This window comes from Erithacus rubecula (assembly GCF_903797595.1).
Source record: "Erithacus rubecula genome assembly, chromosome: 2".
Classification (NCBI taxonomy): Eukaryota; Metazoa; Chordata; class Aves; order Passeriformes; family Muscicapidae; genus Erithacus; species Erithacus rubecula.
The window spans coordinates 68534429-68547062 of NC_136685.1; the positions used below are offsets into that span (position 1 = coordinate 68534429).

Below are 12634 nucleotides of genomic sequence, written 5' to 3' on the forward strand. Positions count from 1 at the left end.
GTAAGAACAGAAACCAAACTGAAGGACACAGAGTTCCAGCTCCTAACTCCAGGCATTAGCAATCCCTTGGTTTTCTGCCTTTCACTCCAGTTCATGTCACTAGAGGACAAAGAAAGAAAATGGGTGAAAACTTTCAGTTCCTGAACCAGAGATGGAAGGTACTTAGCTCTGCCCTAAATAACAAGATTTCCATTGCCTCAGAGTAATCAGTTAGGATTTAACGGAAGTACAGGAAAAGACTAAAAGCTTAGAGAAGATGTAAATACATTTTCTTTGGGGAATCAAAGTCAGAACAAATAATCTCTCTTCCATTTAAATTCTCTGTATTTTTACTTTTCTGTCTTGGTAAAAAGTGTAAATTGGAAGAGGTTTTCTATTGTAAACCCTTCTTTACTATAATACATGTAGCATTAAAATTATTTTAGAGACAAAAGCCATCTCTTCTATAAAGGATTAGAATTTCAGCAGGTTTATTATGGATTTATCATCAGCTATTATACCTCCCTCACCTTTCAATAAATATTATCCATTACTCCAGATTTGGTTATACTTCAGCATATCTGTGGGTATAAAGCCTGCAGCATGCATGGAACCCTGTGGTGATTGAAGGAACAAATTATACAGCAGACAGTAATTTCATTCACTTTAAAATATTTAATTAAGTGAAAACTCAGTCAAGGCTAGTAATGTCCCTATTTTCCAAAACCTTTTATAGAAACCTTAATTTACCTTATCTTTACTATTGTATTTGCAAATGCCTCAAAGAAAACCTTAAACACATCAAAAAAATAAAAAATAAAAAAACCACAAGCAAGAAAGAATGAGGCAGCAATTACTCAACATGTGACAATCAGAAGGAAAAAAAACTGGAGGAAAAAATATGTTTTTCATGAGGGACACCTTGTATTCCAAATGGAATGGTATCTCAGGAGTTGCTTTTGCTTAGTTGTACATTCTTTTAGATGCTGTATCTAATATTGCCAGTCAATATTAAAACAAAGATGAAAGGCATCTGAGAAAAATAAATATCTGATTCAGTCAGTGAGGTGAATTTACCACCAATATAAGGAGGTATAATTCTTCACAGATTGCATGTATTTATGCAAGCATAGAATTAGATTTGCACACTGTAACTCAAGAACAATGTCAAAATTCTTGGATGAAAACTTTTATGTGAAAATGTCCTAAAGTGCTAAAATTTTGAATCAAAATACATACATCTGAAAAATATCTGCAACTAAAAGGTTAAACAGTATCTTCACTCTTTGCTTCTGCTATGCTATACTCTTCTTCTAGCACATCAATTTTATGTCAGGGATCCCAGATGACCCAAACCAACACTTTCTTGCCTACTAAAAAAATAAAATTAAAAAAATTAAACAAAATCCAAAACACTAACTGAATATAAAATGCTGTACTATTTTTATCTTCAATTTGCAGAAAGTCTGAATAGTTGAAAGGATAACTGCCTGAGATTGGTTTCACTGAAGTACTACTTGAGAAAAAAATGAACACTATTTCTTAAATACTCTTTTCATCTCTGTATTCATCCTCAGGAGAAACTAAGTAAGGCAAAGTATCCTAAAGAGCCTTTTGCACATTTCTAGGACCTGAAAATATTGTGCCATGTCAATATAAGTTGAACAATATTAAAAAAAAAATAACACCTAAAAACCTGCAACAACAACAAAACACACCAAAAAACACCCACAAAAACAACAACAACAATCAAAACAAAACAGAACAAAGCTAAACCATATTGTATGACACAGGGAATAAAAACCAAAATGAACAAAACTTAAAGAAACCTGTGAATGGTAGACCAACTGTTCATTGACTTTTTCAATAAAACTTGAGTCCTTTAAGAGACCAAATACAGTTTCCATACTTCCAAGCCATTAATGTTTTGGGATTAAGTTATCAAATACATGCTGTAATCCCATCCAAAAGGCCAAATGCATACAACAACACCTATGTGTAATGGCAAAATGAACAGAAATACAAAGTCAATTCCCTGAGTGCCTCCATTGCCTCATCTGTGAGACAACAAAAGCAATATTTACCTTTCTTTGAAAATTTATTTGATCCTATCTGCTAAGTGCCACTCCATGTAGCCACTTTTCTTGATCCTCTTCTGAGCAACCACCACCAGCCCCACAGACCTTTCTGCCTGCCTCTGAGCAGCTCATCAGACACAACACCTTTCTGACAGAGTTCTTTTAACATAACATGTAGGAACAGCAGCTGTATACTATCAAGAAGAGAGCTACAAATTTCCTAGCATGATACATGTAAACTCCAGAAGTGGAGAACTAAAGAATATTAGTGGGATGTCTCCAGGGCAACTCATGCTAAAAAGTTTGAGTTATGGGAACCTGCCCTATCTGGCCAGTGAACAGAAGAAACTATTTTTTCTCTCTTTTTTAATCCTAAATTTCTAGCATCTCATTCTTTTTCAAACCATCTATAGTCATTAAGGGAAAAAAAAAAAAAAAACCACACGTGGATTTTCCATCTGAGCCAAATACCTCAGAAGATGCAGCTGCAGAACCAGAATCGAATGAAGAATGATTAAAATTGGTGGTATGCACTTCCACATTTATTCCAAATTTCACTCATCTGTGTTGCTTCTTCCTACTTATTCTGTTGCATCGCTGGCGGCTGAGGAAGCTGAACTAAAAAGCAGAGCAGTGCAGAAACCTGGAGCAGGGACGGCAAACCAGAATAATTTGATATGACGCTCACTCCAAAAGTTTGATGCACCGTGTACAGAGCTGGCAGCAGCAGTTCAGATGTAAAAGAATAAGTTGCCTGGAATGCTATCAGAGCTTTCTGTCTGCTTGTTTGCCTGCAAACCAGTGTCGACATTGCATTACAGGGAGGAGGTTGCCCATCTCCCATTGTAGTAGGAAGTTGTTCAGATTGCATTTCCATGATTACAACAGAACCATTCTGTGTTTCTGTGGCCTTAAACTTACAAAACCTTGATGTCTTTATTCTTATCCTAGTTAAAGATGACATCATATTCCCTGAAGAGACTCAGCCTAAAACTTCAGACCAAGTTTTGTTCCTTTCACCTGGTACATAACCACCTCTATAACTGCAGCATCAGTATTGGGTCATTTCAGGAGTTATTATTCTGTGTGTAATTACCTCATACTACTGTCCAAAAAGTATTGCACAAGTACATAAAACATGTCAATAAAGTTATTACCATCAGATTTTGGAAGAAATAAAAGAGAAGCGCACCTTTGAGGAGCTACAGAAAAATGCCCTGATCAAAAGATCTCTACAGATATTTGCTGGCTTTAAAACAAGCTGCTTTCTCTGTTCAAGCTGCCTGAATATTTCATATTTTCTGCATTACACATATTTGCATCTAATTATACAGAAAGACCAGATTAAATTTAATACCTCAATTGCATTTATATGGACTAAATCTCTATGGCCCAAGTGAAAACCAAAGTATTTTACATATTTAAATGAACAGCACCAGACAAGATGACCTTTAAAATCACCATTATAAGCAACACAATTACAAGTGACTCAAGACATACGGCAAACTTAATTATGCTTAAACATACTGGTTTCCAATCTTTTCAATCATGACAAAAACTGATGTCTAAAATTAAAATGTATTTGAGATTTTAGTTACAGGAAATGTCTAGTAAAATTTACTCTTTTTATGTTACTAAATTCTATTGATAGTATTTATCAAAAAAGGCAATTCCATAATACAAAAAAATCCTTTAACTACTTATAGTGAAATATTGCTTAACAAAGATGATGTGGACAATTTTTTGGAAGCATGACATGGATTGAAAATCATTAGTCTGAATTTGATCCTCAAAGCTTGGTAAGAATTTGATATGCAGTTACTACCATTACAGAATTATAAGACCAAAAGATGCATAAGTATATACTTAACTTGTAGGATCCCAAGTGCTTTAAAAAGAGCCAAGAAAATGAGACCCATGCTCACATTCAGTGAAACACAAATAAGCACAGAATAAGCATAAGAGTGGAAGCCCAAGCAAACTCAGGAACACCAATTTTTCAAATGAAACAGCAGAGAGAATACTAATGAGCAGAAGGTAATTACTCATGCTGTATTTGCCTAAGACAACACAAAAGGAGCTCTGCAAGACTGGGCTTCTTGGGGGTTTTGTTGTTGCTGTTGTTTATAATCCTTTTGGTTTTTATGTGGACATGACTTTTCCATGCTGCCCAACAGAACGCTGCCAAGCATCAGCTGGACATCAGCTCAAGTACAGGATGCTGCACTGCCAGTCCTGTCCCTGCATCACCACTGAGGGTTTTACACCTTCTGTGAAAGCTCAACAAAGGAACCACTGCCTAAATCCTACAGGACCACTGCTTAAGTGGAGACAGCCACAGACACAAGCAATAAGCCAATTTCACCACTTGCTTTAATGACAATAAGCATTTCATAAAGGCGTGACATGCAGAACTTAATGACCTCACCCAAATTAGAAGTGGAGACACAAGACTCAGAGCAGCTTCTTCTTCCTCATGGAAGTCCATCTGTTACACACTATGTGGGTTCTCCTTTAATGATTTATTTAAACAGGAGCAATCAAAAGTTCAGCTCTTCAGTTTAGAATCAGATAACCACTCAGACAGAGGATAAACTATAGAAAAAAATCTGGAAAGCCTATTTGGTGAAGAAAAACTAGCACTGAGGAAGAACATTAAAACCACCACCTGAAAAATCATTCTAGTTATGTAATAGGCACATGGGTTTATGTCATACTTAGTTGGTATTTTTTGTAACAATTAAAAATAGTGCAAGATTGTTAATAATCTTTAGACATCTTCAAACAATATTCTAAGAACCAGTAATGAAGAAAAATAGAGAAGCTTTTGTATTACAGCTATCACTAAAAATAAATATTTAAACAAACAAAAAAGGTAAGTTTCCCAGTGCAAAGTACACTGCATATGTTTCTATTGTAAGACTTTGTGTTGCACCTATCAGAATAAAAACGTCTTTGAAACAGTATAAAATTGCTTAGTAGCAAGTGGTCATTAACACTTTGATAAATCACATCCTATACAATTGCATATGAGGCACAGAACCTCCTTTTCATAAATATTTCAGTATGTAATAACGAGTATTACATTAAGCAGGACCACTAGTGGTTTCTCTGTCCAGACAATATTAAGTTTTAGACTAATTAATTGCATCCTTCACAACAGTCAAATTTGCAGCTTTTGGAACAATGACTATAAAAAGAATAGTAGAATTTCTGTTATTCTTTGAAGTACATTCTGAACATGTTTTATTCCTAAGTAGTATTCTAAAGCAAAAACATTGGGGTTTTTTAATTTAAAAAAAAAAGCAGATAAAAGTGAACTCTGATAGGTTTTTCTTCTGTTAAAAGGACAAAACACTGTGAGATATTCTGTGCAAGCATGCAGAATGTGTGTATTGAACAAAAGAAAGTAAAGCTGAGTGTGATAGAAATTTCCAGCTCCCCTAAGAAACCCCTCTGCTACATCTAGTTTAATGTTTAATAAATGTAACTGTTCAATTCCAGAAAGCTTTACTGCACAACTGAGCTGGTAAGAGCTTTCAGACTAAACAAGCAATTTCTAAGACAATAAAAGTCAAGGATGGCAACAAGAGTTGAACAGAGAGACTGAAATACCAGCCTTCAAAAAGTAGCTTGGGTGTTTTTAAAAAGGGTTAAAAAGCTATTTTCATGTGCATGGATGCCTTTATTTTATATTTCCTCTAGAAATTAACACTGTATAGAAATTCTACGTAACAAGACTTGGCAAGCTCAAACTAGCAATTAGATCAGGAAGCACAGTGTCCCCTAGTTGTGTGTGTACATACATTATTTGCAGGAGGTGCTTTCCCAAAACTGTAATAGGGGCAGAAAAAGGCTGAGAGCAGCCAGGAAAATAGCTCAGCAGACGAGGCAGGAAAACTTGCCCACCAGTAGTGGTGATGAGGAAACCACAACAAGAGGGTAGGTTCCATTTCCAGCCCTGGGTTACAAATGCCAATCAATCCAAGCCAGGATTTATAAGCACAATCCAACAGTTTGGCAGACAGGCAAGTAATTAAGCTTCACTTGTCTGGAACACAAGTTTGGTTGTTTTGGGCTATAAAGCAGCTCTCTTCTTTGCCATAACAGAGCCTTCTGACTTTATAAGACAGGTCTGCTCAACGACCAAGCAAAAGATCTCCAGTGATTTTCCCAGAACCATCACATCTTCAGCTGCAGTCCAGAAGAATATAAAGCTCACACAGAATCACAGCACCCCCTGGTTTCACATGTTTATTGTAAGAGACTGAATCAAGCAGGATTCATGCTAGACCAACCATCAGCTGGTTTCACCACCATTTCAGGTAAAATTACATGATCTCTAAGTCCCTGGCCTTCCTATCTCTAAAATGGCAATAAAACTTGATCCCTTTCACAGCAGTGTTTTGATAGCCTCAGAAGAAAGTCAATGTCTAAAGGGCAAGTTACTGCTATTCATCCTAAAATGCTAATACATGGTGTTACTTGTCAATGCTTCTATTATCCAACATGAAAAGCATATTTTTTAGCATCTCTAAAAATACAAGAGGATTTTTTGTCAAATTTCCTTCATAGAGAGCACTGACAGCTCTCAGTGCAGTAAGCCAAGCCTGATTTTTGCACTACATCTGCAATATCTTTTATACTTGGGCAGCTGGCACAGAGTGAGAAAATTCATTAACATGCTAATGATGTGTCCTATTTAAAATTCCAGCTCTGATTATTGTGTGATTAAGTCTCTTCCCTTGACGTCTGCTTCCTTATATCTGCATTACTGTGAGAAAACAGTTATTAATGAAGTAAAAAATAGGTGACCAATTTATACACAAAAGACAAACATACACACATTTTAGCATGTGCATTTTTTTTGTCTAATATTTTCCATACAAAACAGTATTATGTTCAGTAAAAAAATAAAAATGGAAGTTTTCAAGCAGCTCACAGGCACAAAACAACAATTCAAGTGCGAGATGACATAGAAATAGACATGTTCAGGACCTAACCCTAACCCTAGTATGGGCTGGGGCAGGAACACAGAAAAAAAAAAAAGGCAAAACTGCCTTTCTCTGCAGCAACACAGATTTTATTGGCATAAATGAAACACCAAGCCTAAGGCTGTGAAGTAAGTCAGGTCAGCTACCCCAATTCAAATCACACCTTTCACAGTGCAGACAAACACAATTACCTCCAGTTCTTCCAAACAACAGCAAAAACAAATGGCAACAAAATTGTGTTCCAATTCTTTATGCTTTATTCTCCAAACATAGAAGTGGTGTGTAAAATAACACTGTTCCATAAAGGTGGCTTCTTTTCCTCAAGACACCATCTGTATACTGTTTTCCGAGTGAATCTGAAGGCTTATATCCAGTTAAATGTGTTAGTATCAAACCCATGCCAGCATTTTCAAATATTTCCATTTTTTAAAGGATAAAACAGGGTAGATCACATGTAAAAGGGGCAGGGATGATGAAAAGGGAAGATATCAGGTTTCAATTTATGTATCTCTGACTAGTATCTGCTTTACAGCATTTTATTTTAACGTAAGGATAAATTTCTCCTTATGCCTACAGAATCACAGTAAATAAAAAAATCTACTGAGTAAACACCCAGTATTTTGAAATGTATTGTCACAAATTGTGGGAACACTAGAGGTCAGGTAAAGAAGTTATCTGCTTCCAGTTGTAAAAATGCAAAAGGGAAAAAAAGAGTCTATGAACTGATACCATTTCAGTTGCTTCAGCAAGCATCTTGCACAGGCTTGATTTAAAACCCTGCTAAATTAAAACACAAATGAGAACGTACATGTGTATTATAGGATGTTCAATTGCCCTAAAATAAAAGAAAAACAAAATGGGCTAACTAGAAGGTCAGAATCCTTTTCAACTCTCTTGAAAATCCAAGGAAAGAAGAAGCATTGCCAGATGTGCATTTCTGGGTTTGTAAGACAATGCACTAAATTTGAAGAATCATTTCTAAAAATTTAATCTAGATTCTAAAATAGCAAGTTCTCATCTAGAAGGGGGTGTGTATATACATTATTCTATGCATTTTTAAAACAATGTATTAGATGTAGTCAGCTGCTTACAAATCTTTTTGTTTCTAAGACAGCTCTGCTTATCCACTTGCCTATGAATAAACTTCATATGCTTCTAAAACAGAGGCACTTTCCTCTCTTCACCCAACCTACTGCTCATAAAATCCTGAAAAAGGAAAGACGTTTCAAAACCCTAAAGCTTTAAAGTATCTCTCAGGATTGCATTTAGTTTAAAGGTAATTATAGTAAATGTACATTTGTAGCCAATCAAATAATAATGAGCCTTTTCATTTAAGCAAGCAGCAAGGCCATTTTATCTGCTTCAACTTCAGGAGTGGGTACAGCAGGCAACAGAGTAGGTCAAGTCTTGGAATGACTGCTGTTTGATAATTTGTCAGTAGCTTTCCCAGTGATCACAACATCCCCAGCTCCACCATACAACCCAAGCACACTGCTCATAGTTGTGTGAGAGCAGCATTTGACAATTTGTTAAAATTCACCCTCAAACACAAATTTACTGTGAGAACTCCTGCTTTCAGAATCAGAAATCTCTTGCATCTCATACATTAAAACCCACCACCAAATGTGTTATATATGTGTGCACTAAACATTTAGTTTTATACACTAAATATTCTCCTGTTGTCACAGCCAGACACATCTACTTCTTCTGCATAAAGACTACATGTTCCTCTGTATGTGAACACAAGCACAGTGCCATCATCACTGTGATAAAAATGGGCTTAGAAAAGAAAGGTTTTGAGAACTGGGCTAAGACAGATTTCAAAAAGTGGTATATTGCTGTGGTATCCCTTGTTCCCCATCCCTCTCCCAGCTCCAGGGGAAACTGAGAGGATATTGAACATACTGCTTCTGTAGGTCATTGCCAGACCTCTCTCAGAACAATCAGTATGTCTGTGAAATGCAGAATGATTCATCAAACCCAGCACACCTTCAGGAGTTCAGGTCTGAGCAAAAAGCTGTAACAATCCGTAAACTACTCACCAAAGGCAGCCTCTCCTTGCTCAAGTTCTTGTTTCAGTCTGGTGTAATCATCTTTAATTCTCTCTAGTTTTCGCGTGTTTCTGGCACTCAGCACCGACAGTTCATTGAGAAGTCCTTCCAGTCCCTCTTTCTCAGATGTTAATGATCTTATTTCTTCTGCAAGATCCTTTGCAGTGCCAAAATTACTTCCTGCATGTTTTGTGGGGGTAGGGGAAGAAAGAGGAAAAAGACAATGAGGCAGACACTTGCAACATCAGCTTACATAGCAATCCTGGGAAATTAGGCAATTATACTTCCCAACAGCAACTGAAAGGGGGAAAAAAAGAAAAACTGCTTTGTAAGCATCCGTTTCATTAATATTAACAGATAATAATTGTAGCTGATTTAACCTTACACACAAGAAAAGGTATTTTTTAAATTATTGATACGATTTACATTTTTTCAAGGAACTGGTTCCTAAGGGTTCGCACTTCAAATCATGTCATCCTGTAATTCACTGATTTTTGCAATGTGATCTATCAGACCATTTTCCTCTTTTGAGGGACCCCTCAATGCACAGTACATTTGAAATAGAGGCCATGAAGCTGCTGGACCCTAAAGTATTCCCTCCCTGAACAAAGCAGCCCTGTGCTGGTTTTCATACCAAGCACCAGAAGGTTGTTCATGAATGACACATTGCATTTCTTGAACGGGTTGCACCTCAAGCAAAGACCATGGGGAGATATTCTTCTCAGAGAACACATTCAGAAGTCACAACCCTCTGCTTCTGTCTCTCCCTGAAGCATGAAATATCCCAGACAGGCAGAAGGCCATGGCAGCACCAGCTCACACTATTCTGGAGCCTTTTTAAATGTCTGGTTCATTTGGACAGGGATCCAAAGTAAAAAGTTCAACTCCCAAAGTTAAGAGTGTAACCTTTACCCACTTGACCATTCTGAAAACCATTTTTATAAGCAACTGGAGAGGAATGTTTCCTTACTTTGCAAAGAAGTCTTTTGTAATAAATAGAAAATGTCAGTGATATACTCAGCCATTAAATTACTTTTAAATAGCAGTAGAGTAACAGTACTACATTTATATAACTGTACCAGAATCATTTTAATGATTAAGATACTTGGCTGGGGAAGAAAAATCAAATTTAAAAAAACAAAAAAACACCAAACCCCACCACAAAACTTTAATCTAAAGGATTATTGATCAAAATAATTTCCATGTAGAATTGCCCAATAAAAGAAAGATTATCTCATGCATAAGACTTAAGCTCATCCCTTTAGGATATCACCCTAAATTAGCAAAACTTTGGTGATATGATCAATTAAGTAAAGGTATTTAGTAAGTAAAGGCACTTAGAAGATTTAGTAAATATTAACATAATACAAATGTCTCATCAGTTTCTAAAGTATGTGTAATGACCTTAGACTTCTGAAATCACTTTATAATACCACCAGCATTATACAGATGTAAGGGCTCCTTACACTGTTGCTTAGACACAACAGATCAATTGAAAAGTTTATTTTCAAATATTAACACATAACCCAAACAATGAAATCCACATCAGAATATCCTAAGTTATGGCATTACATCTTTTTCACCTGGAACCTGTGAAGTGTTGGTCACAAAGTCTGGCTTTGGCTGCTGCTCAGTTTCTTCCAGACAAGGAAGCAAGAACAGGATGCAAGTGTTTGCACTGGTCAGAAGATGGCAAACCACCACCAGCAGCAGCTGCCAGAAGAGGCTCCATTCCTCCAGAATGCCAGAGGAACAGGAGCACTTCCACCCAGCACCTACAGCCATTCTCCTGAAGCAAAGATGCTGCTGCTAACTCAAGTGGATGTATGAGGGTAGGTGTGCTAAAGGGAGGCAGCACTTAGCAAAATTTTGGAAAATACCATATCAAATAAGTTTAAAGACTGAACTAAACATGGTAGTCCTGTTTGCATTTGGTTTTTTAAAGTTTTTTTTAGCCCCAAGGCTATGATAGTTTCTTTCAACCTCTTCCTCATTTAAAGTTGACATTTTCTTGTTTCTTTTTAACAGGACAAAAGTCCTTCATTTCTAATTCCCAATTAAAACCCCATTTGCCACTTCTGTCTTACAACTACAATTAAATAACAATAAACATGCTTTACAAATAGCACATGCAGAACCTTAAAAATAGTAGGATCTTATGGCTTACCAGGGCTTTACTGGGAAACAACAGCACAAATTTTATTATCTTAATTTGTCATGTTTCCAAAGGGGCAAAACAGAGCAGCAAAATAAACAAGACTCTGGAAAAATGGCAAATATACAGATGCTTCTAAGGCAACAAGACGTGAGTTCACCTTTATTCACCTGAACTCATACCAAGCATCAAAGCTCAGGAGGCTTAATAAAACATGAAGGTGAGAAAATCTTCATTAGGCTCTGGAGCCTGCTGCTACATTTCAGGGGACAGGAGGGAAAAGATATGATATTGCATATGAAAGTTTTATATATACTGAATGGATCTGAATTCCCAGAGGAGAAATTTATATCAAAACTGAGGCTATAAGGAAATGGCACCAGATACAAACCAAAAAGCAAAAGACACTCTACTTGATGCAGCTTCCCATGACAGCAAAAATGTCTGAAAGTCTGCAGTGAAAATTCAGAAGAGCATATAAAACTCAGGTATCACAAGTATCATTATCAGTGAGATTTCTACATGCCATAAGAAGGTTGATTAAAAATTTTTATATATAATCCATAGCTGCCAGCATTGAAAAACATGCCCTCCTGGGTTGTTTTTTTTGTTGTTGTTTTGTTGGAGTTTTTTGCTGTTGTTGAGACATTGGATGCCATACAAACATTCTGAAGATGTATGTCATATTTTACTCTGCTAACATTCTCAAAATGCTAAAATTCCTAATTTTGGTAATTTTATAATTAACTTGCCCAAGCAAACACAATAACTGTTACTTTGTCAACCACTCATGGTTGTTTTACACCATAGCAGTGAGAGGGTTCTACCTGGCTGACATTAGTTAATTCAGTCTAAGTCTTCCCAGGAAACTCAAAAATCAAGCAGCCAGTATGACTGCTCACTTACAAAATCTGTACAGAGAAACAAAGCTAAGGAATTAATAATCTAAGACCAAAGCTGAGATTCTGGTCTAAACCAGGGCATCCTGTGAAGGAGACTGAAGAGCAAGATGAACTTTTCCCATCTTTCCCCCATCTCACAGTGATGCTTGTTGGAGATGTGCCATTTTAGCTACTGCATTCATGTTCCTACAAACACACTGGGTGCAATTTGGAGCAGCAAACTTGCAGTACCCAGAGCTCTGAGCAGGTAATGTGCTTGCAAGTGCACTATCATAAAGAATTGAGTATACACACTTCACTTTGAGGGACTGAACATTACCATGATCGCAAAAGACAGCAACAAAAAAAAAGTTAAATCTTCCTCCTAAATCTTGCCCTCTGGGGCTCTCTCCTCCCATGCATCCTTCATCCTCTACAGAATGTGACATCAGGTAAGCGCCAGCAGCTTGATGTGAATGCCAAAAATACCAGCCAA

The 12634-nt window shown here is 36.7% G+C and overlaps 1 protein-coding gene across 5 annotated transcripts in view; it reads right to left on the reverse strand.

Moving 5' to 3' along the window:
• DISC1 (DISC1 scaffold protein) overlaps positions 1 to 12634 on the reverse strand; it is a 184977-nt gene that overhangs the window by 84918 nt on the left and 87425 nt on the right. For all 5 annotated transcript variants that reach the window (XR_013777150.1, XM_079330312.1, XM_079330314.1 and 2 more), the window contains exon 9: positions 9094 to 9282. Coding sequence is in view for 4 of the 5 variants with exons in the window: in XM_079330312.1 (XP_079186438.1) it covers positions 9094 to 9282 (189 nt within the window). In the remaining variant the exon portion in view is untranslated. The remainder of the gene's footprint in view (positions 1 to 9093; positions 9283 to 12634) is intronic.